This window comes from Tachysurus vachellii, chromosome 10 (genome assembly GCF_030014155.1).
Source record: "Tachysurus vachellii isolate PV-2020 chromosome 10, HZAU_Pvac_v1, whole genome shotgun sequence".
Taxonomy (NCBI): domain Eukaryota; kingdom Metazoa; phylum Chordata; class Actinopteri; order Siluriformes; family Bagridae; genus Tachysurus; species Tachysurus vachellii.
This window is the reverse complement of record NC_083469.1, coordinates 23,770,768-23,797,760: the sequence shown is the minus strand read 5'-3', so window position 1 is coordinate 23,797,760 and position 26,993 is coordinate 23,770,768. Positions and strand designations below refer to the sequence as shown.

The 26,993-nt window shown below is 40.1% G+C and overlaps 3 protein-coding genes across 5 annotated transcripts; all 3 read left to right on the top strand.

Annotated features, from left to right (window-relative positions):
• Window positions 1-410: 410 nt before the first annotated feature.
• On the top strand, window positions 411-11,943 carry tmem30b (transmembrane protein 30B). Of its 2 annotated transcripts, none has more exons than XM_060880395.1 (8): window positions 411-499; window positions 1,677-1,873; window positions 2,819-2,926; window positions 3,019-3,126; window positions 3,213-3,303; window positions 4,057-4,200; window positions 4,877-5,083; window positions 9,960-11,943. In XM_060880395.1, the coding sequence occupies exons 2-8, from the start codon at window positions 1,688-1,690 to the stop codon at window positions 10,142-10,144; spliced, it is 1,029 nt and encodes a 342-aa protein (XP_060736378.1). In that variant the 5' UTR covers window positions 411-499; window positions 1,677-1,687; the 3' UTR covers window positions 10,145-11,943. The 2 variants fall into 2 exon arrangements, with proteins under 2 accessions (XP_060736378.1, XP_060736380.1); XM_060880397.1 differs by lacking the exon at window positions 411-499 and adding an exon at window positions 533-573.
• Window positions 11,944-14,626: 2,683 nt separating this feature from the next.
• On the top strand, window positions 14,627-18,406 carry smndc1 (survival motor neuron domain containing 1). The gene is made up of 6 exons (XM_060880394.1): window positions 14,627-14,792; window positions 15,743-15,862; window positions 16,177-16,319; window positions 16,575-16,733; window positions 17,208-17,361; window positions 17,465-18,406. The coding sequence occupies exons 2-6, from the start codon at window positions 15,743-15,745 to the stop codon at window positions 17,600-17,602; spliced, it is 714 nt and encodes a 237-aa protein (XP_060736377.1). The 5' UTR covers window positions 14,627-14,792; the 3' UTR covers window positions 17,603-18,406.
• An 871-nt stretch (window positions 18,407-19,277) lies between these two features.
• LOC132852890 (sphingomyelin synthase-related protein 1-like) lies at window positions 19,278-26,149 on the top strand. Of its 2 annotated transcripts, XM_060880392.1 has the most exons (7): window positions 19,278-19,406; window positions 20,562-20,658; window positions 23,170-23,737; window positions 24,586-24,681; window positions 24,866-24,983; window positions 25,159-25,309; window positions 25,744-26,149. In XM_060880392.1, the coding sequence occupies exons 3-7, from the start codon at window positions 23,172-23,174 to the stop codon at window positions 26,046-26,048; spliced, it is 1,236 nt and encodes a 411-aa protein (XP_060736375.1). In that variant the 5' UTR covers window positions 19,278-19,406; window positions 20,562-20,658; window positions 23,170-23,171; the 3' UTR covers window positions 26,049-26,149. The 2 variants fall into 2 exon arrangements, with proteins under 2 accessions (XP_060736375.1, XP_060736376.1); XM_060880393.1 differs by lacking the exons at window positions 19,278-19,406; window positions 20,562-20,658 and adding an exon at window positions 20,829-21,442.
• The last annotated feature ends 844 nt before the right edge of the window (window positions 26,150-26,993 follow it).

The following is a 26,993-nucleotide window of genomic DNA, read 5'->3' as shown; positions in this document are numbered from 1 at the left end:
GACATTTTAATTGGTGAAATGTTCCATCAATCAAATCTACACCCTATGCTTTATGTACTATATAGTGCACTTGTTAGGGAGCCTGAATGCTAAATGAAGCAATTTACCTTAATTCATGAGATCATAAAATACATTGTAGAGCTGTAGAGCTTTGTAGTCATTTCGATCCTGGTTTCTGAAATAATATTATTACAAAAGTGTATTGTTATAAGGCTTTGCTGATATTTTGTGACGGATATGTGCTAATATTATGTATCACTAGAATTTCAGTCTCTTAATTATATTATATTACTTCGATTATATATATTTTTAGATTATTTCTTCTCTAATATATCTCCTATTATTACATTTATTTAAAATTTAAGATGATTTTTGTTCCAAAGCCCCGCCCACAGGAAGTACCTGTTTCAGGTAGCACTACAGGTAAAGTGTGAGGGTTTTGGGTGTTATCTCATCGTCGACGATATTTTTTAAACAACAGAAAAAGAAAAAAACAACAGTAAGTTTAAACTCTGTTCTGTTTGGTAAATTTGATTAAACTTCTCATTGGTTTAAGTGAAGTTTATCGGACAGGTGAGTAAAGTCACGGAAAGACATAAACTTACTCTACAAGAAGCATTTGCTATGCTTGTTATGCTTAAGACTTATTGTCTTCTCTGACTCTCAATCGACCAAACAAATGTTTTTAAATATTAGGTCTAAGGTTTGTGGTAATTAAAACGGTCTATAATATGCTTAATAATACACATTAAGTCAAAGTGTAACTTATGTAACTCTACACAACTCTCTCAAGAAACTAATCTTTGGTGAAATATCCTGTATTGTAACATACTTGAAAGGAGTATAGTTTTTTATTATTTATTTATTGATTGGTAAATGTCAGATGCTATCAATTAAAAAAATTGCAACAGTCTTCAACAATTTTGTTTGGTAATTTTCAAGAGAGACAAAGATCTGAGGCTGGTGAGGGAAAGACTGTTTCTAGCTGATATAACATTAGATATAACAGATATAATCCATATTAATAGCAACATAATAACATTGCTGTCTTTTATTTTTTACAAAAGCTGGTAAAACAATATTTAACGAAATTACGTTGAATTTTTTTTTCTTGTGTTTTGTAACATCCAAGCAGCTACTATATTCGCTATGGTATAATTTAAATGATCGAATCGTTTTTTTTTAATAAGCTGAGTAAATAAAAATTGCTACAGGGTGTGTTGATTCAGATTACAGGTTTATATTCGTTCTCATATATGGTTTCTATAGAAACAACTTATTCACAGGTTTATAACTTGCATAATGTGGTTTAGCTTTTCACTCCATCTAAACCACATTGCCCTCCCTTGGATTTGCCTTCTCCTTGTAGAGCAAGCTGCGAAACAGGGTTTTTATAGTTCAGTACATCTCACTGAATTTACTGTGTGAAGAAAAAAAAAATCACATTTTTGAGTTCAGAATTACTTTTCCAAAATCTTTTGGAAGCGAACCGATTAAGAAAAATGGTACTTTTTTCCCCTTTCCATGGTACTTTTTCTTTTCCATTTGGATGAATAGTTTCCTAAATGCTGTTTTGCTACCATAAGTTCTTCAATCTTATAGATTCAACAGTCACTAAGATAAACACAAAATAAACACAATTATTATTAGCCCAAGTGACTGTCTCCTTTTTTCAGATATTGTCAGGATGGCAACCAAGGGCTCAATGGCCAATAGGCCAGATAACACCGCGTTCACCCAGCAGCGACTTCCAGCCTGGCAGCCCATTTTGTCTGCTGGCATCGTCATCCCCGGCTTCACTCTCATCGGCTTGGCCTTCATCGGCATCGGAGTGGCGCTCTTTGTCACCTCACAGAACATCAAAGTGCTGGAGGTAGGAGAGAATACATCAGCTGAAAGTGTGGATATGCTTTTCAAAAATCGCATGTATACGATACTCCACTTGCCTCAAATGTAGTAAGACAGAATGCTTCATTTAAAATGAAACTCTTTCCTGTCTGAGCACTGAGGTATGCAGAAGAGGGCAGATAGAACTGTCTCAGTGTTTGCCATGCTGCCATGTGACACACGAGTAGCAGTATGCTCGCTTCACTTCAGCCATTTTGTTTGTGAGAATACAGATATGTTTATTTATCCTTCACAAAAATGCCTAGAGGTATGGTTGGAAAATGACTCATTTTGATGTTTGATGTTTTAAACTCTACTCTGACCTTAAACAACAACAGAATAGAAAGCATCAGGGGAAAAAAAACAACTTTTTTTACTTTTTATCTTTCTTTTTATTTCTTTCCTGTGAATTTGGACAACTTTCATTCCTTGGTCATGATAGCCTGCCAAATGCTTTTCTTTGTATGGTTCACTAGATAAGCACCCATAAATCAGGACTTTAATGGTTTAATGGAAATTAAGTGTAGATGAGGGTATGTTTTTGATTTAGGTGTTCATCTTTTCTTTTTTCCTCTTCATACATTGAACATGCTCAAATGGGAAATAGCATTATTACAGCTTGCAACTTACCACTTAAAATGCACCATATATGCAGCACAGGAATCCTGGGCTATGTGTTTGCGAGTCATTATGATTACCACAGCAGCTTTTAACTAAAAGGAATCATGACCTATCATGACCAAGGAATGAAAGTTGTGTTTAGGAATTGAGTCTATATGCAACTGAAGGCTGTAAAGTTGCCTTTTTTCTTTAGACTCATTGTTGGAATAGTGCAAAATACCATTCAGACACTTTTCCCTATGTCTTAATTGTATAAATGTCATTGTGGTTGAACTATTAAGTATTCCTTTAAACTTTTACTGACTTACAGAGAGATTACACAGGCATTTCGAGTGATTCTTCCTGTTCCCAATGTATCGACCCTGCTAAAATAGGCTGCACATGTGCTGTCAATTTCTCCTTCAGTGAGCTTTTTGAGGTACCACCATTTTCACTCAGTTTCACTCTTTTCTTTTTGTGACCTGTCAAAATAAATGCTTTTGAATGACCAGATAAACTTCCTGTTTTCAGGGCCCTGTCTTCTTCTACTATGCCATGACTAATTACTATCAGAACTACAGAACATACGGGGTGTCTGTAGACCCCAACCAGCTGGTGGGGGAGACAAAGTACATTCAGGTATTGTCTTGCCTTTTGAATCTGTTATAATTAATGATTGTTCGATATTTATTCTGTCTGTTGAATTTGAATATTGTTTTCTACAGTCTCCAGATAGCACATGCTCTCCCTATCAGAATACGTCCAATGGAACACCTATCGTTCCCTGCGGATCCATAGCAAACAGCATGTTCAATGGTATCACATCACATTACATTGTTCCTGACACTCTTCTACCTGTTTTCTTGTAAAAATAACAATTTGGAAAAAAGACCATACCTAAGACTAATGCCTCCTAGCTGTATTCTCTCTTCAGTGAAGCTGTGCTCGAATGTTTTTTGAAGGCCATACATAAATTAAAATGTCCTGCTAGGATATACTAAAGCCTTTCAGTAATGCTAATATTTATGCATGCAATAAAATATTGATAAAACACCAATCATCCATAAAAAATCCATTCCATTCCTTCCAGTAATGCAGCTCTCATTCAAGCACATCAGCTCCCAGAGACATTCACTAACCCTTTATAGTGTTATGGGTTGTTATTTCTTTTGTGCGGATTGAATAGCTAGCAGTATATTCGTTAATATGAAGTTAATTTCACAACATTAGCATTAAGTTTGTGTGTAACTGAAATAAACAGTCGCCTTAAACATAAATATACCCAAAGTCAGGAGGACATGATTCATTTTCTGAATACATTTCTTTATCTGACTACATTTTCTTCTGTGAGTCATTTATAATTAAATTATATTATATACAGCTTCTTAGATACTATGTTTTAAAGACACAAATTTTTTCGTTGTTTTTAATTTTTGTTCTCCATTTAGTCTTGGATTTTAAGCAAGAATATTTTGGTCTTGAAACTAGAATCATGAATTAGAGGCATTCACATATCTTGTAGTAAATGAGCCTTTGCCTGCTCTAAATGTCTTCTTCTTTTCTATAAAGACTCCTTTACGCTGTACCAGATTGTCAATGGACAGAATGTACTGGTTCCATTTGACCGGAAAGGAATTGCATGGTGGACAGATTACAACGTCAAATACAGGAATCCTGCTTTTGTCAACGGCTCCTTTGCCGACGCTTTCGCTGGTATTTATCCAAGTTACAGTCTTTCATTACAGAACTGGTATTCTGAAAAGTTTTTTGGTGGTGTAAATACTATATGTAAAAGATAATACTCTAATAACAGTGTAGCTGGTGTTTCCTCCACCAAGCTTATTTACGGCAGTTTTATTTACGGTAGTTTTCAGGACAGCGATATGTAGTGTGTCAGTAACATGACAAGATGTGTTTTAGTGTTTTATTAAATTTAAGAAGCAAAAAGACAAGGCTGATGAGCAAACAATTTATCTCTGCTAACAATAAACTATAAGCAGAAGCTATCTTGTTTCATGGAAATTCCACAAGATTAAATGTAGCTGTAAATGGCTAAAAAGTAAGCCGCAAATTTTTTTTTAAAAGAAATTTTTAAAATTGTAGTCGAGTTGTGGGTTGAGATGAATAAATCCCCTCAGGAATACTGTTGGAAAAAGGTTGGTAACAGTAATTCTTCTTCACTTCATGCCACATAACACTAGAGCCAAACACTAGAGAAAAAATGAACAGCAATGAGAGATTTTTGGACTGACATATTAGATGGATCTCTCCATCCAGAAATGACCTGTATAGAATATCTTTTGGAGAAATCACGTTTATCTCTGCAGTATGAAAAAGCTTTGAGTTCTGATCGTGCCTTATAGATGAAAGCTTATGTTTGTCTTCTCAGGTACAACGAAGCCCATAAACTGGCAAAAGCCAGTGTATGAGCTGGACCCAAATGACCAGGCCAATAATGGCTTTCTGAACCAGGACTTCCTGGTGTGGATGAGGCGTGCAGCACTTCCTAACTTCAGGAAGTTGTATGGGCGAATCACAGGGGGAGCTTATGCAAATGGTTTGCCTGCTGGAAACTATACCTTAGAGATTAAATACAGTATCCTTTTGTCAACTGCAATTAATACACATTGCCTATCCAATTAGTGTAATTCTGTGCCTGCCTGTCTGTGTGTGTGTGTGTGTGCCTGTCTGTCTGTGTGTGTGTGTGCCTGTCTGTCTGTGTGTGTGTGTGCCTGTCTGTCTGTGTGTGTGTGTGCCTGTCTGTCTGTGTGTGTGTGTGCCTGTCTGTCTGTGTGTGTGTGTGCCTGTCTGTCTGTGTGTGTGTGTGTGCCTGTCTGTCTGTGTGTGTGTGTGCCTGTCTGTCTGTGTGTGTGTGTGCCTGTCTGTCTGTGTGTGTGTGTGCCTGTCTGTCTGTGTGTGTGTGTGCCTGTCTGTCTGTGTGTGTGTGTGCCTGTCTGTCTGTGTGTGTGTGTGCCTGTCTGTCTGTGTGTGTGTGCCTGTCTGTCTGTGTGTGTGTGTGCCTGTCTGTCTGTGTGTGTGTGTGCCTGTCTGTCTGTCTGTCTGTCTGTGTGTGGGTGTGCCTGTCTGTCTGTGTGTGGGTGTGCCTGTCTGTCTGTGTGGGTGTGCCTGTCTGTGTGCCTGTCTGTTTGTCTGGGTGTGCCTGTCTGTTTGTCTGTGTGTGCCTGTCTGTCTGTCTGTGTGTCTGTGTGTGTGTGCCTGTCTGTCTGTCTGTCTGTCTGTCTGTGTGTGGGTGTGCCTGTCTGTCTGTCTGTGTGGGTGTGCCTGTCTGTCTGTCTGTGTGGGTGTGCCTGTCTGTCTGTCTGTGTGGGTGTGCCTGTCTGTCTGTCTGTGTGGGTGTGCCTGTCTGTCTGTGTGTGGGTGTGCCTGTCTGTCTGTGTGTGGGTGTGCCTGTCTGTCTGTGTGCCTGTCTGTCTGTGTGCCTGTCTGTCTGTGTGCCTGTCTGTCTGTGTGCCTGTCTGTCTGTGTGCCTGTCTGTCTGTGTGCCTGTCTGTCTGTGTGTCTGTGTGCCTGTCTGTGTGTCTGTGTGCCTGTCTGTGTGTCTGTGTGCCTGTCTGTCTGTGTGCCTGTCTGTCTGTGTGTGTGTGTGCCTGTCTGTCTGTGTGTGTGTGTGCCTGTCTGTCTGTGTGTGTGTGCCTGTCTGTCTGTGTGCCTGTCTGTTTGTCTGTGTGCCTGTCTGTTTGTCTGTGTGTGCCTGTCTGTCTGTCTGTGTGTCTGTGTGTGTGTGCCTGTCTGTCTGTCTGTCTGTCTGTGTGTGGGTGTGCCTGTCTGTCTGTGTGTGGGTGTGCCTGTCTGTCTGTGTGGGTGTGCCTGTCTGTGTGCCTGTCTGTTTGTCTGGGTGTGCCTGTCTGTTTGTCTGTGTGTGCCTGTCTGTCTGTCTGTGTGTCTGTGTGTGTGTGCCTGTCTGTCTGTCTGTCTGTCTGTCTGTGTGTGGGTGTGCCTGTCTGTCTGTCTGTGTGGGTGTGCCTGTCTGTCTGTCTGTGTGGGTGTGCCTGTCTGTCTGTCTGTGTGGGTGTGCCTGTCTGTCTGTGTGTGGGTGTGCCTGTCTGTCTGTGTGTGGGTGTGCCTGTCTGTCTGTGTGTGGGTGTGCCTGTCTGTCTGTGTGCCTGTCTGTCTGTGTGCCTGTCTGTCTGTGTGTCTGTCTGTCTGTGTGTCTGTGTGCCTGTCTGTCTGTGTGCCTGTCTGTCTGTGTGCCTGTCTGTCTGTGTGCCTGTCTGTCTGTGTGCCTGTCTGTCTGTGTGTCTGTGTGCCTGTCTGTGTGTCTGTGTGCCTGTCTGTCTGTGTGCCTGTCTGTCTGTGTGTGTGTGTGCCTGTCTGTCTGTGTGTGTGTGTGCCTGTCTGTCTGTGTGTGTGTGTGCCTGTCTGTCTGTGTGTGTGTGTGCCTGTCTGTCTGTGTGTGTGTGTGCCTGTCTGTCTGTGTGTGTGTGTGCCTGTCTGTCTGTGTGTGTGTGTGTGTGCCTGTCTGTCTGTGTGTGTGTGTGTGTGCCTGTCTGTCTGTGTGGGTGTGCCTGTCTCTCTGTCTGTGTGGGTGTGCCTGTCTGTCTGTCTGTCTGTCTGTGTGGGTGTGCCTGTCTGTCTGTCTGTCTGTGTGGGTGTGCCTGTCTGTCTGTCTATGTGGGTGTGCCTGTCTGTCTGTCTGTCTGTGTGGGTGTGCCTGTCTGTCTGTCTGTCTGTGTGGGTGTGCCTGTCTGTCTGTGTGGGTGTGCCTGTCTGTCTGTCTGTCTGTGTGGGTGTGCCTGTCTGTCTGTCTGTCTGTGTGGGTGTGCCTGTCTGTCTGTCTGTCTGTGTGGGTGTGCCTGTCTGTCTGTCTGTCTGTGTGGGTGTGCCTGTCTGTCTGTCTGTCTGTGTGGGTGTGCCTGTCTGTCTGTCTGTCTGTGTGGGTGTGCCTGTCTGTCTGTCTGTCTGTGTGGGTGTGCCTGTCTGTCTGTCTGTCTGTGTGGGTGTGCCTGTCTGTCTGTCTGTGTGGGTGTGCCTGTCTGTCTGTCTGTGTGGGTGTGCCTGTCTGTCTGTGTGTGGGTGTGCCTGTCTGTCTGTGTGTGGGTGTGCCTGTCTGTCTGTGTGTGGGTGTGCCTGTCTGTCTGTGTGTGGGTGTGCCTGTCTGTCTGTGTGTGGGTGTGCCTGTCTGTCTGTGTGTGGGTGTGCCTGTCTGTCTGTGTGTGGGTGTGCCTGTCTGTCTGTGTGTGGGTGTGCCTGTCTGTCTGTGTGTGGGTGTGCCTGTCTGTCTGTGTGTGGGTGTGCCTGTCTGTCTGTGTGTGGGTGTGCCTGTCTGTCTGTGTGTGGGTGTGCCTGTCTGTCTGTGTGTGGGTGTGCCTGTCTGTCTGTGTGGGTGTGCCTGTCTGTCTGTGTGTGTGTGCCTGTCTGTCTGTCTGTGTGTGTGTGTGTGCCTGTCTGTCTGTCTGTGTGTGTGTGCCTGTCTGTCTGTCTGTGTGTGTGTGCCTGTCTGTCTGTCTGTGTGTGTGTGCCTGTCTGTCTGTGTGTGTGTGCCTGTCTGTCTGTGTGTGTGTGCCTGTCTGTCTGTGTGTGTGTGCCTGTCTGTCTGTGTGTGTGTGCCTGTCTGTCTGTGTGTGTGTGCCTGTCTGTCTGTGTGTGTGTGCCTGTCTGTCTGTCTGTCTGTGTGTGCCTGCCTGTCTGTGTGTGCCTGTCTGCCTGTCTGTCTGTCTCTGTCTGTGTGTGTGCGCCTGTCTCTGTCTGTGTGTGTGCGCCTGTCTCTGTCTGTGTGTGTGCGCCTGTCTCTGTCTGTGTGTGTGCGCCTGTCTCTGTCTGTATGTGTGCCTGTCTCTGTCTGTATGTGTGCCTGTCTCTGTCTGTATGTGTGCCTGTCTCTGTCTGTGTGTGTGTGCCTGTCTCTGTCTGTGTGTGTGTGCCTGTCTCTGTCTGTGTGTGTGTGCCTGTCTCTGTCTGTGTGTGTGCCTGTCTCTGTCTGTGTGTGTGCCTGTCTCTGTCTGTGTGTGTGCCTGTCTCTGTCTGTGTGTGTGCCTGTCTGTCTGTGTGTGTGTGCCTGTCTGTCTGTGTGTGTGCCTGTCTCTGTGTGTGTGTGTGTCTGTCTGTGTGTGCGTGCCTGTCTGTCTGTGTGTGCCTGTCTGTCTGTCTGTCTGTCTCTGTGTGCGCCTGTCTGTCTGTCTGTCTCTGTCTGTGTGTGTGCCTGTCTCTGTCTGTATGTGTGCCTGTCTGTCTGTGTGTGTGTGCCTGTCTCTGTCTGTGTGTGCCTGTCTCTGTCTGTGTGTGTGCCTGTCTCTGTCTGTGTGTGTGCCTGTCTCTGTCTGTGTGTGTGCCTGTCTCTGTCTGTGTGTGTGCCTGTCTCTGTCTGTGTGTGTGTGCCTGTCTGTGTGTGTGTGTCTGTCTGTCTGTGTGTGCGTGCCTGTCTGTCTGTGTGTGTGTGCGTGCCTGTCTGTCTGTGTGTGTGTGTGTGCGTGCCTGTCTGTCTGTGTGTGTGTGTGTGTGCCTGTCTGTCTGTGTGTGTGTGTGTGCCTGTCTGTGTGTGCCTGTCTGTCTGTGTGTGCCTGTCTGTCTGTGTGTGTGCCTGTCTGTCTGTGTGTGTGTGTGTGTGCCTGTCTGTCTCTGTGTGTGTGTGTGTGCCTGTCTGTCTGTGTGTGTGTGTGTGCCTGTCTGTCTGTGTGTGCCTGTCTGTCTGTGTGTGCCTGTCTGTCTGTGTGTGCCTGTCTGTCTGTGTGTGTGCCTGTCTGTCTGTGTGTGTGTGCCTGTCTGTCTGTGTGTGTGCCTGTCTGTCTGTGTGTGTGCCTGTCTGTCTGTGTGTGTGTGTGTGCCTGTCTGTCTGTGTGTCTGTCTGTGTGTGCCTGTCTGTCTGTCTGTCTGTCTGTGTGTGCCTGTCTGTCTGTGTGTGTGCCTGCCTGTCTGTCTGTCTGTCTGCCTGTGCCTGTGTGTCTATGCGTGCCTGTGTGTCTATGCGTGCCTGTGTGCCTGTATGTGTCTGTGTGCCTGTATGTGTCTGTGTGCCTGTATGTGTCTGTGTGCCTGTGTGTGTGCCTGCCTGTCTGTGTGTCTGTGTGCGTGCCTCTGTCTGTGTGCACGTGTGTGTGTCTCTGCCTGTCTGTCAGTTGTATTCATGAATACCAACTTTGTATATCTTTTAAAGATAACCATTTCTTCTAGAATTTATATTTTATTTGCATGCAACGTCTATGATGGACGGAAACCTATCAGCTACAAATGCACACAGACAGGTTTGTCTGGTTGGGTGTAACTAAAAAAACAGAGGAAGAAAGAGAGCAACAAGGGCAGAAATAGAAAGAATATGGAATGATTGAATGTTGACTGTATGCAATCCATTTTTTTCTTTTTCTTTCATTTTCATTGCATTGCTGAGTGTCAAAGCAGGATTCTTATCAAATCAACCTAAAGTGCCTCAACAAGTAGCACTGTTAAATTCACAGGCATGTTAACATTGTTGAAAGAATCATTTGCTGATGTTTTTGAATCCTTAACCTACAATCCAGACTATCCTGTCAAGAGCTTCGAAGGCACAAAGTCAGTGGTTTTCACCAATGTTTCCTGGATGGGAGGAAAGAATCAGTTCTTAGGCATTGCCTACCTTGTTATAGGATCTCTCTGCATTGTCATGGCAATCGTCATGCTCATCGTTTATGCAAAATACAAGTTTTCAGATGATGATAGTGCATAATTTGGTTGTATTAGGTTTTTCTAATCCTCAGGATGTTCCAGCCAGATCACAGGTTTGTATTTTTCTTTCAGTGTTTTAGAACCCTTTGATACATTGCTCAATTAAGACAGGTCAGTTAACACAACACCTCCTTATCTGTCACTCTTCTCAAACGGACCAGCTTTGTTCATGTGCCATGTGACTTTTCTCATCATCTCATAGTCACCAACGAGCCAAGCCAATTTTCTGACACAACCCATTGCAACTGATTCTATTACTGCATGGCTTCTGGTACTTTGACTTTAATCTTTATTACTCTATTACTTTGCGTAAACAGCAGAACCCTCACATTATAATTTATTATATGTCTGAGATCGTTTAAATTATTTCGCCTCTTAAAGCCATTGTAACAGTGCTAGAATTGTGACCTTCATCTGTGTCCGTGTGGAGTTTTCCTTGTTAGGCTACACTATCTCCAAGCTGGACACAAATACACACGTCGTCACTCTAAAAGGACTCTTAATTCTCAGTATAACAGAGACACACACAGCTCAGTATAGCATTTATTAATCCTCTTTTTTTCGGGTATATTTATATTCAGTAAGGTAGGTTGTACTCACTGTTTCCCAGGGGATGTGTGAAAACTAATTCAGCTCCTTCAGAGTGTTTTAAAAATCCTTAAAGCCATAGTCAAAAGCCAACACACTCATTTGTATTTTACTATTTATTTCATTCCAGCTTTACCCCTTATATGAGGATTTGTAATGTATGAGGATCTGTTACTAAGCAATTGCATTTTAGTATAAATGAGGTTTCATATGTAATAATTACCTACAAAGTATATTTCAACTAAACCTAATCTTAATATAAGAGTAATTAATTACATTGATTATATTCCTTTTTTTTATTTTTTAATGGGACTTTTCTCAGAGAATTTTTTTACCATGTTCAAATGACTCTCTTGTGAAATCAGTCATGGGTGAGGACTTTTCAGGGACTGCTGCACTAATCTGTATGTTTTGTTGTCTCAGGGTGTGTACATTTGGGGTGCATTTTTTTTTTTTTATATTTTTGTAAATTTGCTGTTTTGTAAACGTGTTGAAAAAGCCAAGTTTACGCCCAAAATATAGGTATTGATTCCATTTCTATTCAACACTATGATCCCATTTCAATACTCTGTTCAACAGGCCCTTATCAATGTTCCCAATGCCAAGGTTGTTTCATTACTCTTGAATCCTCAGGTGTGGAACTCACTATTGCCTTCTGACACATTTCTAACTCATTTCTAGCTCTGAATAAAAAGGCAGGCAAAGCTGTTTATATGTGAATTCACAAAATTTAGGTTATACTGTCTCGCTAATACAGATTTGGTTGAAAATGTCATGGTTTAATAATAAGTTTAGTTAATAATGACCCTGTACACAAATCTGTATAAATATAGTGTGCAGAGCACCAAGGAAATGGCTTCACACAGGTGCTTTTCACACAGGTGTTCTACAGCAAGTGGGAATTTGTGTTGACTTTGGTGTTCAGGAAATAAGGGAAAGTCAGTGTGGCTTGTCCATAAGAGTATTGAAAGAGTAGTAAAATGGGAAAATACCACTGATGTAATGTTTCTGTGTAATCTACAAAAAATGGTTGAATCGAATTTTTTCAACAAAAATGTTCTGAAGGTTTTTCTTTTTTAAGAGTCTGCTATGTTACTACTGGTCCTATGTCAGATAAAGGACTGCTTCCAAAAACAATGTGTATATATAGTAGAGCTATGATTTTGAGGGCTGACATTGCTTTGTTTTGAAATAAACTATTTGAAACCTGAATTTGTCATGGAAATAGTGGTTATTTTTGTTATTTGTACTTGTACTCTGCAAAATGTGAAATGCGATATACTAATTGTATTGTTTATTATTTGTGACACGATGACCGAATACCATGCTAAAAAAAAAACTTTAATCTCTGCTTCATCACTTTAAATCTTCACAATAAAATCCAATACCAATGTATTGTTTTTTTTCAAGGGTTTAATTGCTGATCTCATCAAATGTTCATATGATTCTCCTTTCCATTATATTTACCTTCAACACTGTTGCAGCCGTGATGTACCCGAAATGCAATCACTGTCCAATCACAAACCTATGAAGTTTAAACTTCACGAAACCTTATGTTTAAAGAATTGCCTTTTATAGCCTTATTATTCCTTCTACTGCAATCAAGCTGTTCATGGTATAATAAAATTCTTAATAAACATAAAAGTACTTTTCACTCACATATGCCTCACTCTCGGTTTCATTGACACTCCTTCAAATATTCATAAGACAGACCACTAATGTTTATGTTCTTGATAATAGCGATCTCGAAAAGAACAACCAAAATAGGTTAAATTTAATGGTTTAATAATAAAAATAATAACTCATAAAATGTGTTGTGTAATGAAACCACCAGCTGGTGACCTGCTTTTTGAATGCTTTTCTGTGACTACAAGAATTAAGAGGTTTTTAAGATTATGTTTAGGCTTTTTTACCTGCTTTTGAGGTGGAATGGTCGCTAACTTGTCCGTAACACAATCAGTAGTGACTAAGAATGGTGCAGATGACATAGTGTAGCAGGTGTAACTAAATAAACATTAACAAGGTGGATTCATTTCTAGACCAGACTAAGCAAACAGACTTTTGACATGTTTTATTAGTGTTATTAATGTTTTAATTTATTTATATTTCAAGGCAAGGTTTGGTTATAGCCAGCTAAATCCTGTTTTCTAAGTGATGTTCCTATACAACATTACATTATTTGAGTACAACAAGCATCAATGCATAATTGCATTGAGCGTGACATTCACGCATTTCGGCCTTTTGACACGCTCTCCCGCTACACATTGTATTTGTCACGCAGAAAAACTTTTTGACTATTTATCATATATTTAATATGCCGCAGCACCCAAAACGTATCAGTCCGGACCGCTGTCTCTATGGAACCGGGCAGGAATCAAGCGCGTCTCCCCTGCAGTTCTTAGTCGAGCCTGACACTTATCAGCCAATCAAAAAAGAGGCTACACAATAGCCAATCAGAAAATAGCACTATGGGGGTGGGGGTGGGGGTGTCCGCTGGGGGGGTTGGAGATGTCACTCTTTCCTGTCTTCAAAACTTGAGAGCCCTGATTTCATACATCCCAAACTGCAAAAAAGTCATTTCCGGGAGGTATTCCGACCCCGAAAAAACCCTCAAAAAACAAAAAACAATAACCCCATTAATAAAAATACAGCTGTTTATGTTCACAGTGCATTAACTACTGTTAACAAGGTTTGAATAATGTATTAGTAAATGTTCAAAACATTCATTTTCTACCGCTTATCCGAACTACCTCGGGTCACGGGGAGCCTGTGCCTATCTCAGGCGTCATTGGGCATCAAGACAGGATACACCCTGGACGGAGTGCCAACCCATCGCAGGGCACACACACACACACTCTCATTCACTCACGCACTACGGACAATTTTCCAGAGATGCCAATCAACCTACCATGCGTGTCTTTGGACCGGGGGAGGAAACCGGAGTACCCGGAGAGGCACGGGGAGAACATGCAAACTCCACACACACAAGGTGGAGGCGGGAATCGAACCCCGACCCTGGAGGTGTGAGGCGAACGTGCTAACCACTAAGCCCCCCCAAACTAACATTAACAAAGATAAATAAATGCTTTATAAGTGCAGTTCATTATTAGTTCATGTTAACTAATGTAGTAAACTAATGTTAAATAATGAACCTTATTGCAAAGTGTTAACCAATTATTTGTTAATTATATTAAAATATGTAGATCACTTTTACTATTTATATAAGCTGAAAATGAAATGAAACGTGTTGAAGTCACGTCAATCATTTACCACGCCATGGGCAATGCTGAAGTCACTGTTACAAACTTTACAGCGTGCAACATTGTCATTGTGTTTAACGCGTATAAGACAGGGGGACACTTTCGTCTAGTCTGGCGTAAAATGTGTCTGTCTTATACTTTGTTTTTTTAAAAATAAAAGATAAAAGAAAAAATAGAGATAAAAGCCCGCCCACACTGACAATTAATTAGTTCACTTACCGAAACAGGCCAATCAGGATGCTCTCTGTCTTACATGCGTTTAATGACGCACACACGCACACTAGCACACACATGCAAGGTCTCTCGCTCCCCCTCCCTCTCTGCCGTGCTCGCGCGCGCTACAAGGTTTGGAGCGCAGTCTCTATCGCGCATGCGCGCTCTTGCTCGCTCGCTTCTAGATTCCGGGAGATTGTAACTAATTTGCGGGCATCAGGGAGCCGATATCAATATGCGGGAGACTCCCGGAACTTCCGGGACATTTGGGCTGTCTGTACTTTTATATCAGTGGAACAAAGTCACCCTAATTCACGGTGTATTAATTCCCATTTTACTTTTGTCGACTCAGAAGCGCCACTTAGCGATTATAAAGTGAATAAGTTGTTTTTTTTGTTTTTTTATTTTTATCGCGAGAGCGTTGTGACGACGCGGACAACGTCACTTCCGTTGGAGTGCCGTTGGAGAGGAGAAAGGACACAACGAAACCGTCCATTTTCTCCAGATTCCAAGTGTATATGGGCGATTCTGATCGATATTAGAGTTTTAACAGATCTTAAAGAGGTGTGTTTTGGAGTACACGGAGAGGTAAGAGCACTGCTGATGTAATAAACGGGTGAAATCTGTCGTTGGCTCCTCACAGGGCCTGTAATGCTAAAGCGCGTTAGCATTTCTACCTGTTAGCTACAATGTCGAGTGTCTGTACATATTAATGTGTATTTAAACAGCTAAGCGTGTCTTTATCAACAAAATAAAAAGCCTAACTGAAGTCGTAGTGTAGTGAACTGCTTTCAGGAATCGTGTTAATTCCTGGTTATTTTTGGTTATTACTCAGAATAGTTCACGAGTAAATTAATAAAATGAATCATTTACGCATTCATTATTAAGTAATTAAATTGTGCATGCTGGTTGTGGATAATGAAAATGTCTAGCTTTCGGACAGTATTGTGCTAAGGATTGTTATTACACCGATCCGGCGCGCTGATTGGTCAGTCAAGTGATCAAGCGATCTCGAAGTCGAAACATGATGTTTTGGCCTCATTTGCATATTCATAAAATCCCCATCTTCATTTGAATATCAATTCTTTTTTTCTTCCAGAATTGAGTAAAATTGATATAACAGTGTGATATAAATTAATGCATAAAGTGATGTTAGATGAATGTGCTTCAGTGCGATGTGAGTGAAGGCAGTGAGTCATTTTGTTTATTTTTTTTTTCATAAAAGTTGATTAAGTGTTATGTTTATATATTTGAAATGTGTTTTAATGAATGTATTTTATCCATTTGAAGCACAGACACTCTGTGATGCCATTGTCAGGCATTTCAGCATCAATTTTGTTGCGTTAGAGATGTGCAATGCATCAGATTTTACCAATTAGTTATTTGGTATATTGCTATTAATGTGAAATTTTGCTTCAAAATATTTTAGGGATCTTCAGTGTCTCATGTGAAATGTATGGATACGAGTCATATGCATCGAAGATAATTATGTGCGTTAAAGAGAATGGACCTGTTTTAAAACTGTCTGTGTTTTTCAGATGTCGGATGAATTGGTGAAGCAACTGAGCAGCTACAGAGCTCAGCTCCAGCAGGTGGAAGCGGCGCTCTCTACAGATCAAGAAAATGAAGATCTGCTAAAGTTACAGAAAGACCTTCAGGTGAGACTCATAATTGTCCCACTTTGGAAACACTGTAATAGAACAGCTTTACTTGGTCTTCATTTGTATGCTGATGTGTTACCAAAAGGCCATGGTACATCATTCACGTACTTATTAAGCGGAATCAGTTAATTTTGCCAAGCACTTTGCATGTACAAGGAATTTGTCTACGTCTTGCACAAGGTCACCCATTAAACCATTCCTGTAAGAAACCACTACTATTTGGATAGAAATATAATCAGGGAAAGATTTTGTATCTTTTGATTTTATTTATTTATTTATTTATTTATTTATTTATTTATATCCATCTTTAGGAGGTGATTGAGTTGACAAAAGATTTGTTAACGGCTCAGCCAGCAGAGGGCATAGCTAGTAACAACAGTTCAGATGCTGCACCACCAAAACACAGCTGGAAAGTAGGAGATCGTTGCATGGCTTTGTGGAGCCAGGATGGACAGTGAGTATCTCGCACACACAGACACACTTGCACACTTGCATTAATACTTTTGACAAGAGGGAGCCTGACAAAAAAAATCTGTGAGTATCTTTTCCTTCTTGCTTTTCTTTCAGCTTTCACAGACGGGTGCATTCGGTCTTTCTGCCTGTAGTTTACGCCTTGTTGAGACTGTCTTTAAATGTGTTTTGGAATAATTGAGAGTGTGTAGTTTTGTATGCCTGTACTCATCTGCTTACAGTGCTTTGTCCTTTGCAGGCAGTATGAAGCAGAGATAGAGGAGATCGATAGTGAGAACGGCACAGCTGCTATCACCTTCACGGGCTATGGCAATGCTGAGGTGGTGCCTCTGCACGCGCTCAAAGCAGCTGAGCAAGCCAAAAGCAGCAAGGAGGAAGGAAGCAAACCCAAATCCAAGTGAGTTTGTGTGTGACTGTTTCACAGTGTGTTTTGCTCAGTATGATGCTTGTCACTAAGACACATTTTCACATTGCATTTAAAAAAACAAACAATTAAAAATAGGAAGGGATTTCTTTGAGTCTGAGTCCTCTAAAAATCTCATGTCATCTCAATCTCATATTTCTCATATTAATGATCTAACTAAACATCCAGATTTCTCTAAAGCTTTTATAACAGTTATATAAATAAGATTTTCATTTTAAGGTCTTTGGTATTATTGGTTGGTTTTGGAATCAAGTTATTGGTATGTTGTACTAATTCCATTATGCAAGGAAGATCTGACCATGAAGCTGGAATATCTCAATATTTAGGTATAAGCTATCATTTTTAAGGAAGTGAAATAGATATGTATTTTGTATGGATGCATGTCTGTACTTGTCATGTCAGTAATGGGATACCTGATTGTGTACATGTGTGTTTGTGCCCTTCAAGGAAGGAGCTGCAGGCAGAGCAACGGGAATACAAGAAGAAAAAGGCACAGAAAAAAGTACAGAGGATGAAAGAGCTGGAACAAGAGCGAGAGGACCAGAAATCCAAATGGCAGCAGTTTAACAATAAAGCTTATTCAAAAAACAAGAAGGGTCAAGTAAGTAATGGAGGCTTATATATAGTTCTGTTTACCAGATCAGTAATCATTTTACATGTCTTCTTTACCATGACTCTCCACTGTTTTTTTTTTTTTTCTTTAGGTAAAACGCAGTATATTCGCCTCTCCTGAGAGTGTGAATGGAAAAGTTGGTGTGGGTACATGTGGGATTGCAGATAAACCCATGACTCAATATAATGACACATCCAAATACAATGTAAGGCATTTGATGCCACAGTGAGGTGTTCATGTCTGTGCTCATCCCACCCCAAAAAGAACAGCTGGTGGAACAACCCGGAATTGGTCTGGACACTGAAAGGTTCCTGCTATACGATTCCACCACATTTTTATTTTGGGACATGGAAACGATTATTTTGAGATGTAAGAAACGGAAATAGCTGTTGATTGGAATGCAGACGTTATGAGTACAAGACTGCAGCTTCAGTGCGTTACAACTCTAAACTGTAACCTCATATTGATATAACCTCCACTGGAAGTCAACCTGGAACTGTTCAACCAACTTACTATGAAGAGTAAGTTTGAGAAGTGTGAATATAAATAACACATAATTCAGATAGATCATATTAATAAGCCAATGTAACTGGACCTGCATTTTGCACTAGTCCAGGATTTGTTTAGGGAGAATGGTAATATAATTTATCTTAATGGCCTTGATGTACACCTAGTACACAGTAACCTTTAGTTTAGGCCCAAATTGCAACCATATAACTATTCCAGTGGAGAAGGGAACTCTGACATTTTAGTATTTAAACTTTTGGATATGCAGTAAATGCATTAAGATGCTTTTGGGTTAATATTGGAACATTAGGAAAAAAATATTTTGTGTGTTTTTCATTGAATAACCTGAGAGACTGTTTGTATAGTTTGTATGCTTATTGTGTGTCAAAATTATTTGCTAAAATGTCAGAGTCCTATACATCCACGTGTCACCATTTTGTGGAATTCATTTCTGTTGTCGGTCTTAATTTTGCTTTAAGGTTTTATACACCTTTACAAAGAATAAAGATGTTTTTGTATCTGTTGACCAATGTGATTTTATTTTTTTTTTTTAATCAGGATTGTGATTTTAGGTAAAATATTCATTCTGATTCTGTAGGGATATGGGTGATATTTGGGTAGCACAATTACAATTCGGCTCTTCTAAGCTGCTGCCTTGTGTAGTGCCAAGCCTCGCCAACACATGATACAAGACAAGAATTTTTTTGTATAGCCAACTCAGTTCACAGTACCACTTATGTGTAAATATACAAAATTAATAAAGCATGAAATTTAGCAAAATTCTGTGCAATCAGTAAATTACAGTAAATTTTTAGCCCATGAGCAAGACCTTGTACATAATGATTTTAAAGGACTAAGCTGGGGGAAATGTTCAGATCTAATTTAAGTGCAGTTCTAGTTTGTCGGTCCTAACTGCATTAAGAATCAGTGGGATAACAACAGTTGCTATTTGCACCCACATACTGAGAACGCTGATTCTGTATTTGCCATAAATGCTACTATAATACAGCAGTCTTTCTCAGTTTATTACATATTTTCCACTGTCTAGCAGACATATGGCCATGGCTACATGGTGTTTATTGCCGAGTCCACCAAATAGTTCCACATCTGTGGTTAAGTGACGCCATTGTGGCTGAATGATTTTCCTTCACCGTATTTACTGTTCATCCTGCTACTATACTTGGATTTCTTTAACAAAAATAAAAAATGCAGCTCTGATTCTGCATTTGATTTTCCTTCCTTATAACGGACCCCTCCTACTCTCCACATTGGGCCGGTTTTCCCCATATTGTGTTTTTATTCTACTTTGTACCAAGTAATTAGTTTAAAGAGCCATGGTGACTTGAAATCATGCATTGAGAAAATTCATAATTTGGTAACTAATAGCTGATGTACGCTAGTGCATATTGTGTCTCTATTTTCTCTATTTTTGAGGCATTATTTAGAGAGATGTCTGCCCTGCTGCTACCTGGATTCACTGCACTTTCTTCAGGTTCTACAAGCATGACAGTTCCCTTCCCAGTTGTGTGAGTATGAACGTCGCTGACCATACATAATCACCCTTCTCAGCTTGGGTAGTTTTTCAAGTGAGATATCAGCACAAAAGCATACAATAATGAATGGCAACCTCTTATCAAGAGTAATAAGGGTAATTTCTTCAACACCATCAAATTTACAGCACAGTAAATGTGTGGCTTGACTATTTTCTCAGTTTCTCATACTTTTCCAAGGCCACCTAGATAGCTTATGTGAGTCTGTTATCATCTAAATTTTTTTTTTACGATCCACCAGACTAATTAATTGGGTCACTGGTTTATCATCTTGCAAAAAGTTCTTCTACAACAGCGTTATAAAATGTAGGTTAGTTCATTCTAAAATGAAATGTTTCCTACAAAAAAGGGATTGAACCTGCCTGTAAAGCTCTATCATTATACAGAAAGGAATACAGGAATGTTCACCAAAGCTCTTCCCACACTGACCAATGATTCATCTTCAGTAACTAGTCATATTGGAAACCAAGAATTTCCCAGAAAGCCAAGGCACAAAGCAGGACTACATCACAAGCACCATGCAAACATTCACTCCTGTTGAGCTGAGGAGACTCACAGAGACATGTGAAACCCCACACAAGCTCAGGGTTGAATCAGAGACTCTGTCCAGTTGCACGCCATGCTACGCAAGGCTATATTCTTTTGGCCACTAGGTGTCTCTGGTGTGCACACGAAGCCTCAGTTAATAAACAGAACTTGATTAGAACAGCTGGCTGGAAAGATTCAGCTCTTCTTTAAGCCTTTTCTCACTATTCATAGCTGCAAATTCAGCCATTTAAAAATTATTACATGTGGAACAGAAATACGGTAATAGATTTTCTCTCCGCGAGACAAACAAACACAAAAAAAAGTATGAGCCAAAAGAGTCGATTCGTTGAAATGAGTCGATTCATTTGTAAAATGAGCCGGTTGCTCATCATGTTTTTCATATTGTTTTATATACTTATGATGTATGTACACATATATACAAAATGTAAACAATATACACACATAAAGCTTTATGTAAAAAACGGATGAAAATATAAAGTGAGTTTGAAGAAAAAAACAACAAAAAAACCCAAAATATTATTGCATAATATAGTATACTCACGTCCAGACGTGTACTGTGACGCACTTCCTGTTTATATGCAGTGGCGTGGCTTGTGACAGCATGGAACTGACTCACACAGATACAAGTGATCAAGCTTCAGAGCTCACAGCAAGGCTCTCTAATCACAGCACTGAGACGGTAAGCCGAGATACATTATTACTGACATCAGAGCTATATATTAATTAACATCAGATTTAATCATTTAATTAACAACTCTTAAATAATTAGCAGATTTAAATGTTGTTTTAAAAAATAAGATGATGAGAGACTTAAAAAAGTTACAGATCTCTTTCATGATTTATTATCTATTATTGACATTTATTTTTTATTTATTTGTTTGTTTATTTATTTGTTTGTTTATTTATTTATGTTATTTCAGTCTACCCTTCTTGCTGTCTTTAGTTGAGTTTTCACAGAAGAACCCTAGAGACGAATATCACAGACTTTTTCACAAAGTCTTCAAGCCGGGTTGTACGTAACACAGCCGTGTATAATCATGAGCATACAAAACAGTGAAAGAATTTGAATTGAGAATTGAGAGAAAACATTGATAGATTCAGTCTGTACAAAAATCTGGAAAGTTCTACCTCGTTAGCCGAAAGCCTTGAAACTACGATTTAAAGATACGTTGATTATTTTTATAGAAACAAACAGTCTGAATCTTGGCTGACACCTGATATTGACCTCATCTTGAAGTCCTTTTTAGCAGCCAAGTGATTCAGGATTTTCAGGGCAAGTTTAGTTGCCAAGTTATGAAACACAGGGGTGTGTCAGTTGTGTGCTTCAGGACAAATTGTGTTCTGTGTTAATGCTTTGTTTTATAGCATAAAATTCTGTGGATTGGACAGTGTATGTCAGGGGATTGGACGGTATATGTCAGTGGATAGGTCAAATCTAAATCAGTACCAGTACAGCATTTAAGGTTAGTATTAGAGGCTCTCAGTTACTTATTAATCTAATTCAGCAGATTCTGAGGTTCTACTGTTGGGCTAGAATTATATTAATCAGTAGATATACTCCTCAGCTGCTTTCTTTGGGATTAAGGTCCAATCTTTCATACCCAAAAAGAGTCTTGCCTTAAAATTGATCTGTGAATGGCATATATGAGTTGCTTGCATTTTTTTGGTTATTTTGGTTTGGTTTGTCTCAGCTAAATTGTCAGTGTGTGTTTGTATGTGTCCATATATATCCATATTTGTGTGTATGTGTGTGTGTGTCTGCGTTGTTTGTGTTGGATAAATGTCAACTTTTAATGATTAAAATTCAGAAATCAGTGATGAGTGTGGTCAGTGATACACATTTAACCAAGTAATGTGTATGTATATTAAATGGTCTAAAGACAATATACTGCTTTAAACTAATTTAAGAGTAGCCAAGGGGCAATTTACGATGTTCAACGGCCATGTTGATTTAACAGGTAGAACAGGTAGTCGAGAAAACTACTACAAGCAGCTGACTTAAAATTTCAAGCTAATGGAGTGATTTTGTGGGTTTTTTATTGGTGGTTGCAGGTAGGGAAATACAAATTATAGAATTAAACTTATAGAAATAACAAATGTATAGTTTGTTCATATGAGAGCAAATAAACACAGCTCTCAACTCTCAATGTCTGTGCTAGTTTTGTTTTAATGACCAAGAATATCCTAGAAAAACTCAAGTGGGACCTCATCTGTGTGTGTGTGTGTGTGTGTGTGTGTGTTGTGTTAATCAGTGGAAATGCTGAGTTTGTCTCTAACATTGTGGTAAGTATTCAGAGGAGAGTTTAGTGTTGCTTCATAAGATAATGTCAAGAAGTTTCATGTGAGTGTGTACAAAAGATTACATACACACGCACAGAGTCACATGCACAGACAGTTGCATTGTGATAGGGTGGAGTTTGCAGTTGTTTTCTTTGTTAGATTGTGTAATTCCTTACTTTCCAGTTCTTCAGATTGGAAGAGTGCTGGTTTTCAGGAGTTTCAGGGAAAGGACACAGACAATGGTCAGTATTTACAGTTCAATCAGACAACTATGAGAGCACGTGCGAGCATGAAAGGTTAAGTTTGTTGATCTGTTTCTCGCTGTTATTATCAGTGTCATCAGTAAGGGAGTGATTCAGTGTAAGTGCGTGTAAGGGACAGCAGCCCTTTGCCCTGATAATAGGCATAAATATTCAGAGTTTACATGTCAGCAGTCCTCCTTCTGTAGATAAAGGTTGAGGTTGCAGCTTCAGCATTACTCCATTCCAGTTTCAATACGCAGACTGTAAATAATTATAATTCAACAATCAATAATGGCACTGTAATAAAATCAGATATATAATTTATTAATAATACTTTTTTCAGCATTCCAATATCCCAGTCTTTATAATATAAGTCCATTTAGTTCCTAAACAAATAATGGTCAGCACAGCATGCTGTCCAGTTAGAGTCTGTAAAAGATAACTTTCTATTACAGAGCACTGTTAGTAAATGTGTGTGTGTGTGTGTGCCTGTGTGGGTGTGGGCCTTTGTGCTTGTTCATATTGTTGAAAGCTGACTATAAATTAGGTAGGATGGAGGCAGGCTAAGTATTATGCAAATACACAAAGTTAAATGTTATAAATGAAATAATCTGGTAACACTGAATATTACATATATATACTTTACATATCCTACTTGTTCTGCATAGATATGCTGACGAGTGATTGGGTTGAGAGCTGGAGCATTAAGGATGTGGCTCTCTGGCTAAAGAAGCAGGGATTTGGTGAACATGTGGAGCTGCTTTGCACTAAGCACCGCGTGGATGGAGCTGCATTGCTGTGTCTAACAGAACATGACCTGCGATCCCCACCACTGCAGCTCCCACGGCTCGGAGACATCAAAAGGCTCACAGTTGCCCTTCGAGGGCTTCAGAGACAACAAACACGCTCACACACACCACCCAGTGACTTCATTGCAGATGGTGTGTTTCAATCACATACCTCAGGTTTAAAACGTTGTTTTAGCAGCATAGACCAAAACAACCCACAGTGTAATGGGGTCAGCATGGCCATGCGGGAGGAGCATTGCCAGGGTTATTCAAATGGGAAATGTAAGAAGGACTATGGCTACCTGGACCCAGAGGGATGGAAGACAGCTCTGAGCTCTGTCTATGTGATGCTGGTGTTTGGTATCACTTCATTTGTCATGGTGCTGGTGCATGAGAGGGTGCCTGACATGCAAACCTACCCACCCTTGCCTGATATTTTTCTTGACAGGTGTGTATAAATATTCTTTAACATCAGTAAACAATAAAATCCAAATGGGAAAATAAGCAGCGATGAGGTGGTGTAATTTCTTAATTTTTAAAAGTATGCAAGCATGTGTTTAATTTCTCTTATACTCAGCAATTTGTCAAATTTTAAATACTGTATCCCCAAAACAGAAAACTTCACTATATTACAACTTCACAAATTTTTGTGCAATGTGTTACTACGTAAATGATGTATTATTAGAGCAATTACATAAATAAAAACTTCTGATTTGCATCACAGCAGAACAGCCTGTCCAAGTTAATTTTATGTAAAACACCTTCTGAACAATCAGAATCAAGCTGCACTGTGGTTTAATGTCAATTAAAAAAGAAGTGTATGTGATATAGGGAGACAGGGAGACAGGGAGGCATGGTGGCTTAGTGGTTAGCCCGTTCGCCTCACACCTCCAGGGTCGGGGTTCGATTCCTGCCTCCACCTTGTGTGTGTGGAGTTTGCATGTTCTCCCTGTGCCTCGGGGGTTTCCTCCGGGTACTCCGGTTTCCTTCCCGGTCCAAAGACATGCATGGTAGGTTGATTGACATCTCTGTGCGCATGTGCCGACACTCCGTCCAGGGTGTATCCTGCCTTGATGCCCAATGACGCCTGAGATAGGCACAGGCTCCCTGTGACCCGAGGTAGTTCAGATAAGCGGTAGAGAATGAATGAATGTATGTGATATGTGAGAACACCAAAAAAAAAAGAAGTGTATGTGATATGTGTGAACACAAATAATGGCTAAATAATAGGTAGGAGTGAAACTTACTAAGTATAATTCTCATAATTAATAACTTTTAATCCTGTGTTTGATTCAGTGTACCTAGAATTCCTTGGGCTTTCGCCATGGCTGAGGCCTGTGCTCTTGTTCTGTGCTACATATTACTGCTAATACTGCTGCTGCACAAGCACAGGTACACACATATCCCCACACACATTACAGCTATACAAACATCATTACACATGCACATGCATTTGCAACTATTTCAACTTCATGAAACATTTACAAGGACCTTTTAAATATAACCTCATGGCTGTTGCTTGTGTGTGTGTGTGTGTGTGTGTGTGTGTGTGATTGCTTTCTGTTTGTTTGTGTAGATCTATTCTCTTTCGTAGATTCTGTTCTTTAACAGGGACTGTGTTCCTGCTTCGCTGTGTCACCATGTTCGTCACCTCCTTGTCTGTCCCAGGACATCATCTACAGTGTTCAGGAAAGGTCTGAGATGTGTATTTTCATTCCTTACATACTACATCTTTTGATAAAGTTCTGCGTTTTGGAATCATTTAAATATGTATATTCCAATTTGATCTACCATTATTCAGTATGCAGCCAATCACAACATGCATATTGTCTGTGTTTATTTGTTTGCGTATGCTGGTGGGTTCTGTAGATGTATGGTGATATCTGGGCAAAAATCCTGCGCGCGTTACAGATTTGGAGCGGCTTGGGTATGTCCCTGACAGGGGTACACACGTGTGGAGATTACATGTTCAGTGGGCATACAGTGGTTCTTACCATGCTCAACTTCTTTGTCACGGAGTGTGAGTATGCTTCGTTTTGTGTGTGCATTATGTGTGTGTAGTACAGCAGTGGTGGATAAATCATAAATCCATTAGCTAGCTCATTTTCACGACAAGTGATCTGACTAAAAGCTAGCTAAATGTATTATACATTTATCCGTTTTATTTAAGTCTTTGTTTTATTAAAACAGAATATGTTGTTTCATTTTCTATAACAACATGACCATCAGTTATAGGTTTATAATTATTCTATTTCATTAAGTTATTAAACATTAATGGAAGGAGTTGTCAGTGTCAGTGCTTTGACAAAGTCAGAAAATTTCCAGGCAACAGACTTTTTTCTTTCTCTTGAATTAAGAAGTTAAAATATACTTATGTGTAGGTGTTTGGAGAGGCAATGACTCCTCTCAACCTTTAATCAGTATTGTGTGCTGTTGGTGCTTCTGTCTCTATAGACACTCCACGTAACTGGCACATTTTACACACATTGGCATGGGTGCTGAATCTGTTTGGGGTATTCTTCATCCTGGCTGCCCACGAGCACTACTCCATTGATGTTTTCATCGCCTTCTACCTCACTACTCGATTGTTCCTGTACTACCATACGCTGGCCAACACGCGGGCATATCAGCACAGCCGACGAGCTCGCATCTGGTTTCCCATGTTTTCTTTCTTTGAGTGCAACATCAATGGTCCTATCCCCAATGAGTACTGCTGGCCCTTCTCCAGGCCTGCCTTCATGAAAACACTCATTGGCTAGAAAGAAAGTGTGTGTGTATCACAGCTTGGCTGTCTAGATTGATTGTCTGATAGATTTAGACTATTAAAAAGAATAAGATATTTATTCATTGTTTTTTTTTTTTTTTTTTGGGGGGGGGGGGGGGGTTTAATGGCAGCATTTGTTGTCAGTACTTTGCTGTCAGCTTAAGAGAATCTTTTGTGTATTGGATTAAAACACTAATCTTGTACTAGTCAGTACCAATTGGGCGTATGACTCTCCTGTGAAGGAGAACTGAAGTCCAGGGTTCTTTCTTATCTTATTTGGTAATAGATATTTATGGGACATCTGAACACTTGAACCAGCATTTTTAGCCAGCTGTTCACTGCACATTACATTACTTACACTGAAACTCAGTAGGTGGTTAAGATGTATTCAGTGTTGCACATTATTATTATTTTTTATTTAATGTAAGTTTTTGTAATGTAAAATTATATTGTTATCAAAACAAAGGAAGTCAGTTGTTTACAGTGGTTGTGTGAGAGGTTTAACTGATGGTTGAACTTTTGTATTCAAAATTTTGGCTGGGAATATGAGTGGGTTGTTTCTGCATCTTCTCAGAGTAGCAGTTCTATTTTTTTAAATACAAAAACACAGAGGATAATAGTATATATTGTGGCTTTAATATGAACAAATGGAGTCGCCACAAGCCTTTTTTGTCCACAAAAGTACGATTAAGTACACTTTTTTGGTATACCAGTACACATAGTGATGTGGTTACTTAATGAGAAAGCTCAGGATTTAATAAATAAATAAATATATATAATGTGTATGTATGTATGTATAAAAAATCCACTCCCAACTATGCGTTAACTGCATCCTGTTCAAACTGGTGGGTTTCATTCATGATTGTTTGAAAAGCAGTTTCATTAGTCTGCCCTCTTTCTGTTAAATGCAAATAGATCTATGTGTATTAATATGTTTACA

Coding starts and splice junctions, on each gene's coding strand:
- LOC132852890 (XM_060880392.1), top strand. CDS start 23,172: ATGCTGACGAGTGATTGGGTTGAGAGCTGGAGCATTAAGGATGTGGCT. Junction 23,738..24,585: donor CCTGATATTTTTCTTGACAG/GTGTGTATAAAT, acceptor TGTTTGATTCAG/TGTACCTAGAATTCCTTGGG. Junction 25,310..25,743: donor CAACTTCTTTGTCACGGAGT/GTGAGTATGCTT, acceptor CTGTCTCTATAG/ACACTCCACGTAACTGGCAC.
- tmem30b (XM_060880395.1), top strand. CDS start 1,688: ATGGCAACCAAGGGCTCAATGGCCAATAGGCCAGATAACACCGCGTTC. Junction 2,927..3,018: donor CCTTCAGTGAGCTTTTTGAG/GTACCACCATTT, acceptor TCCTGTTTTCAG/GGCCCTGTCTTCTTCTACTA. Junction 3,127..3,212: donor GGGAGACAAAGTACATTCAG/GTATTGTCTTGC, acceptor TGTTTTCTACAG/TCTCCAGATAGCACATGCTC.
- smndc1 (XM_060880394.1), top strand. CDS start 15,743: ATGTCGGATGAATTGGTGAAGCAACTGAGCAGCTACAGAGCTCAGCTC. Junction 16,320..16,574: donor TTGTGGAGCCAGGATGGACA/GTGAGTATCTCG, acceptor TGTCCTTTGCAG/GCAGTATGAAGCAGAGATAG. Junction 17,362..17,464: donor CAAAAAACAAGAAGGGTCAA/GTAAGTAATGGA, acceptor TTTTTTCTTTAG/GTAAAACGCAGTATATTCGC.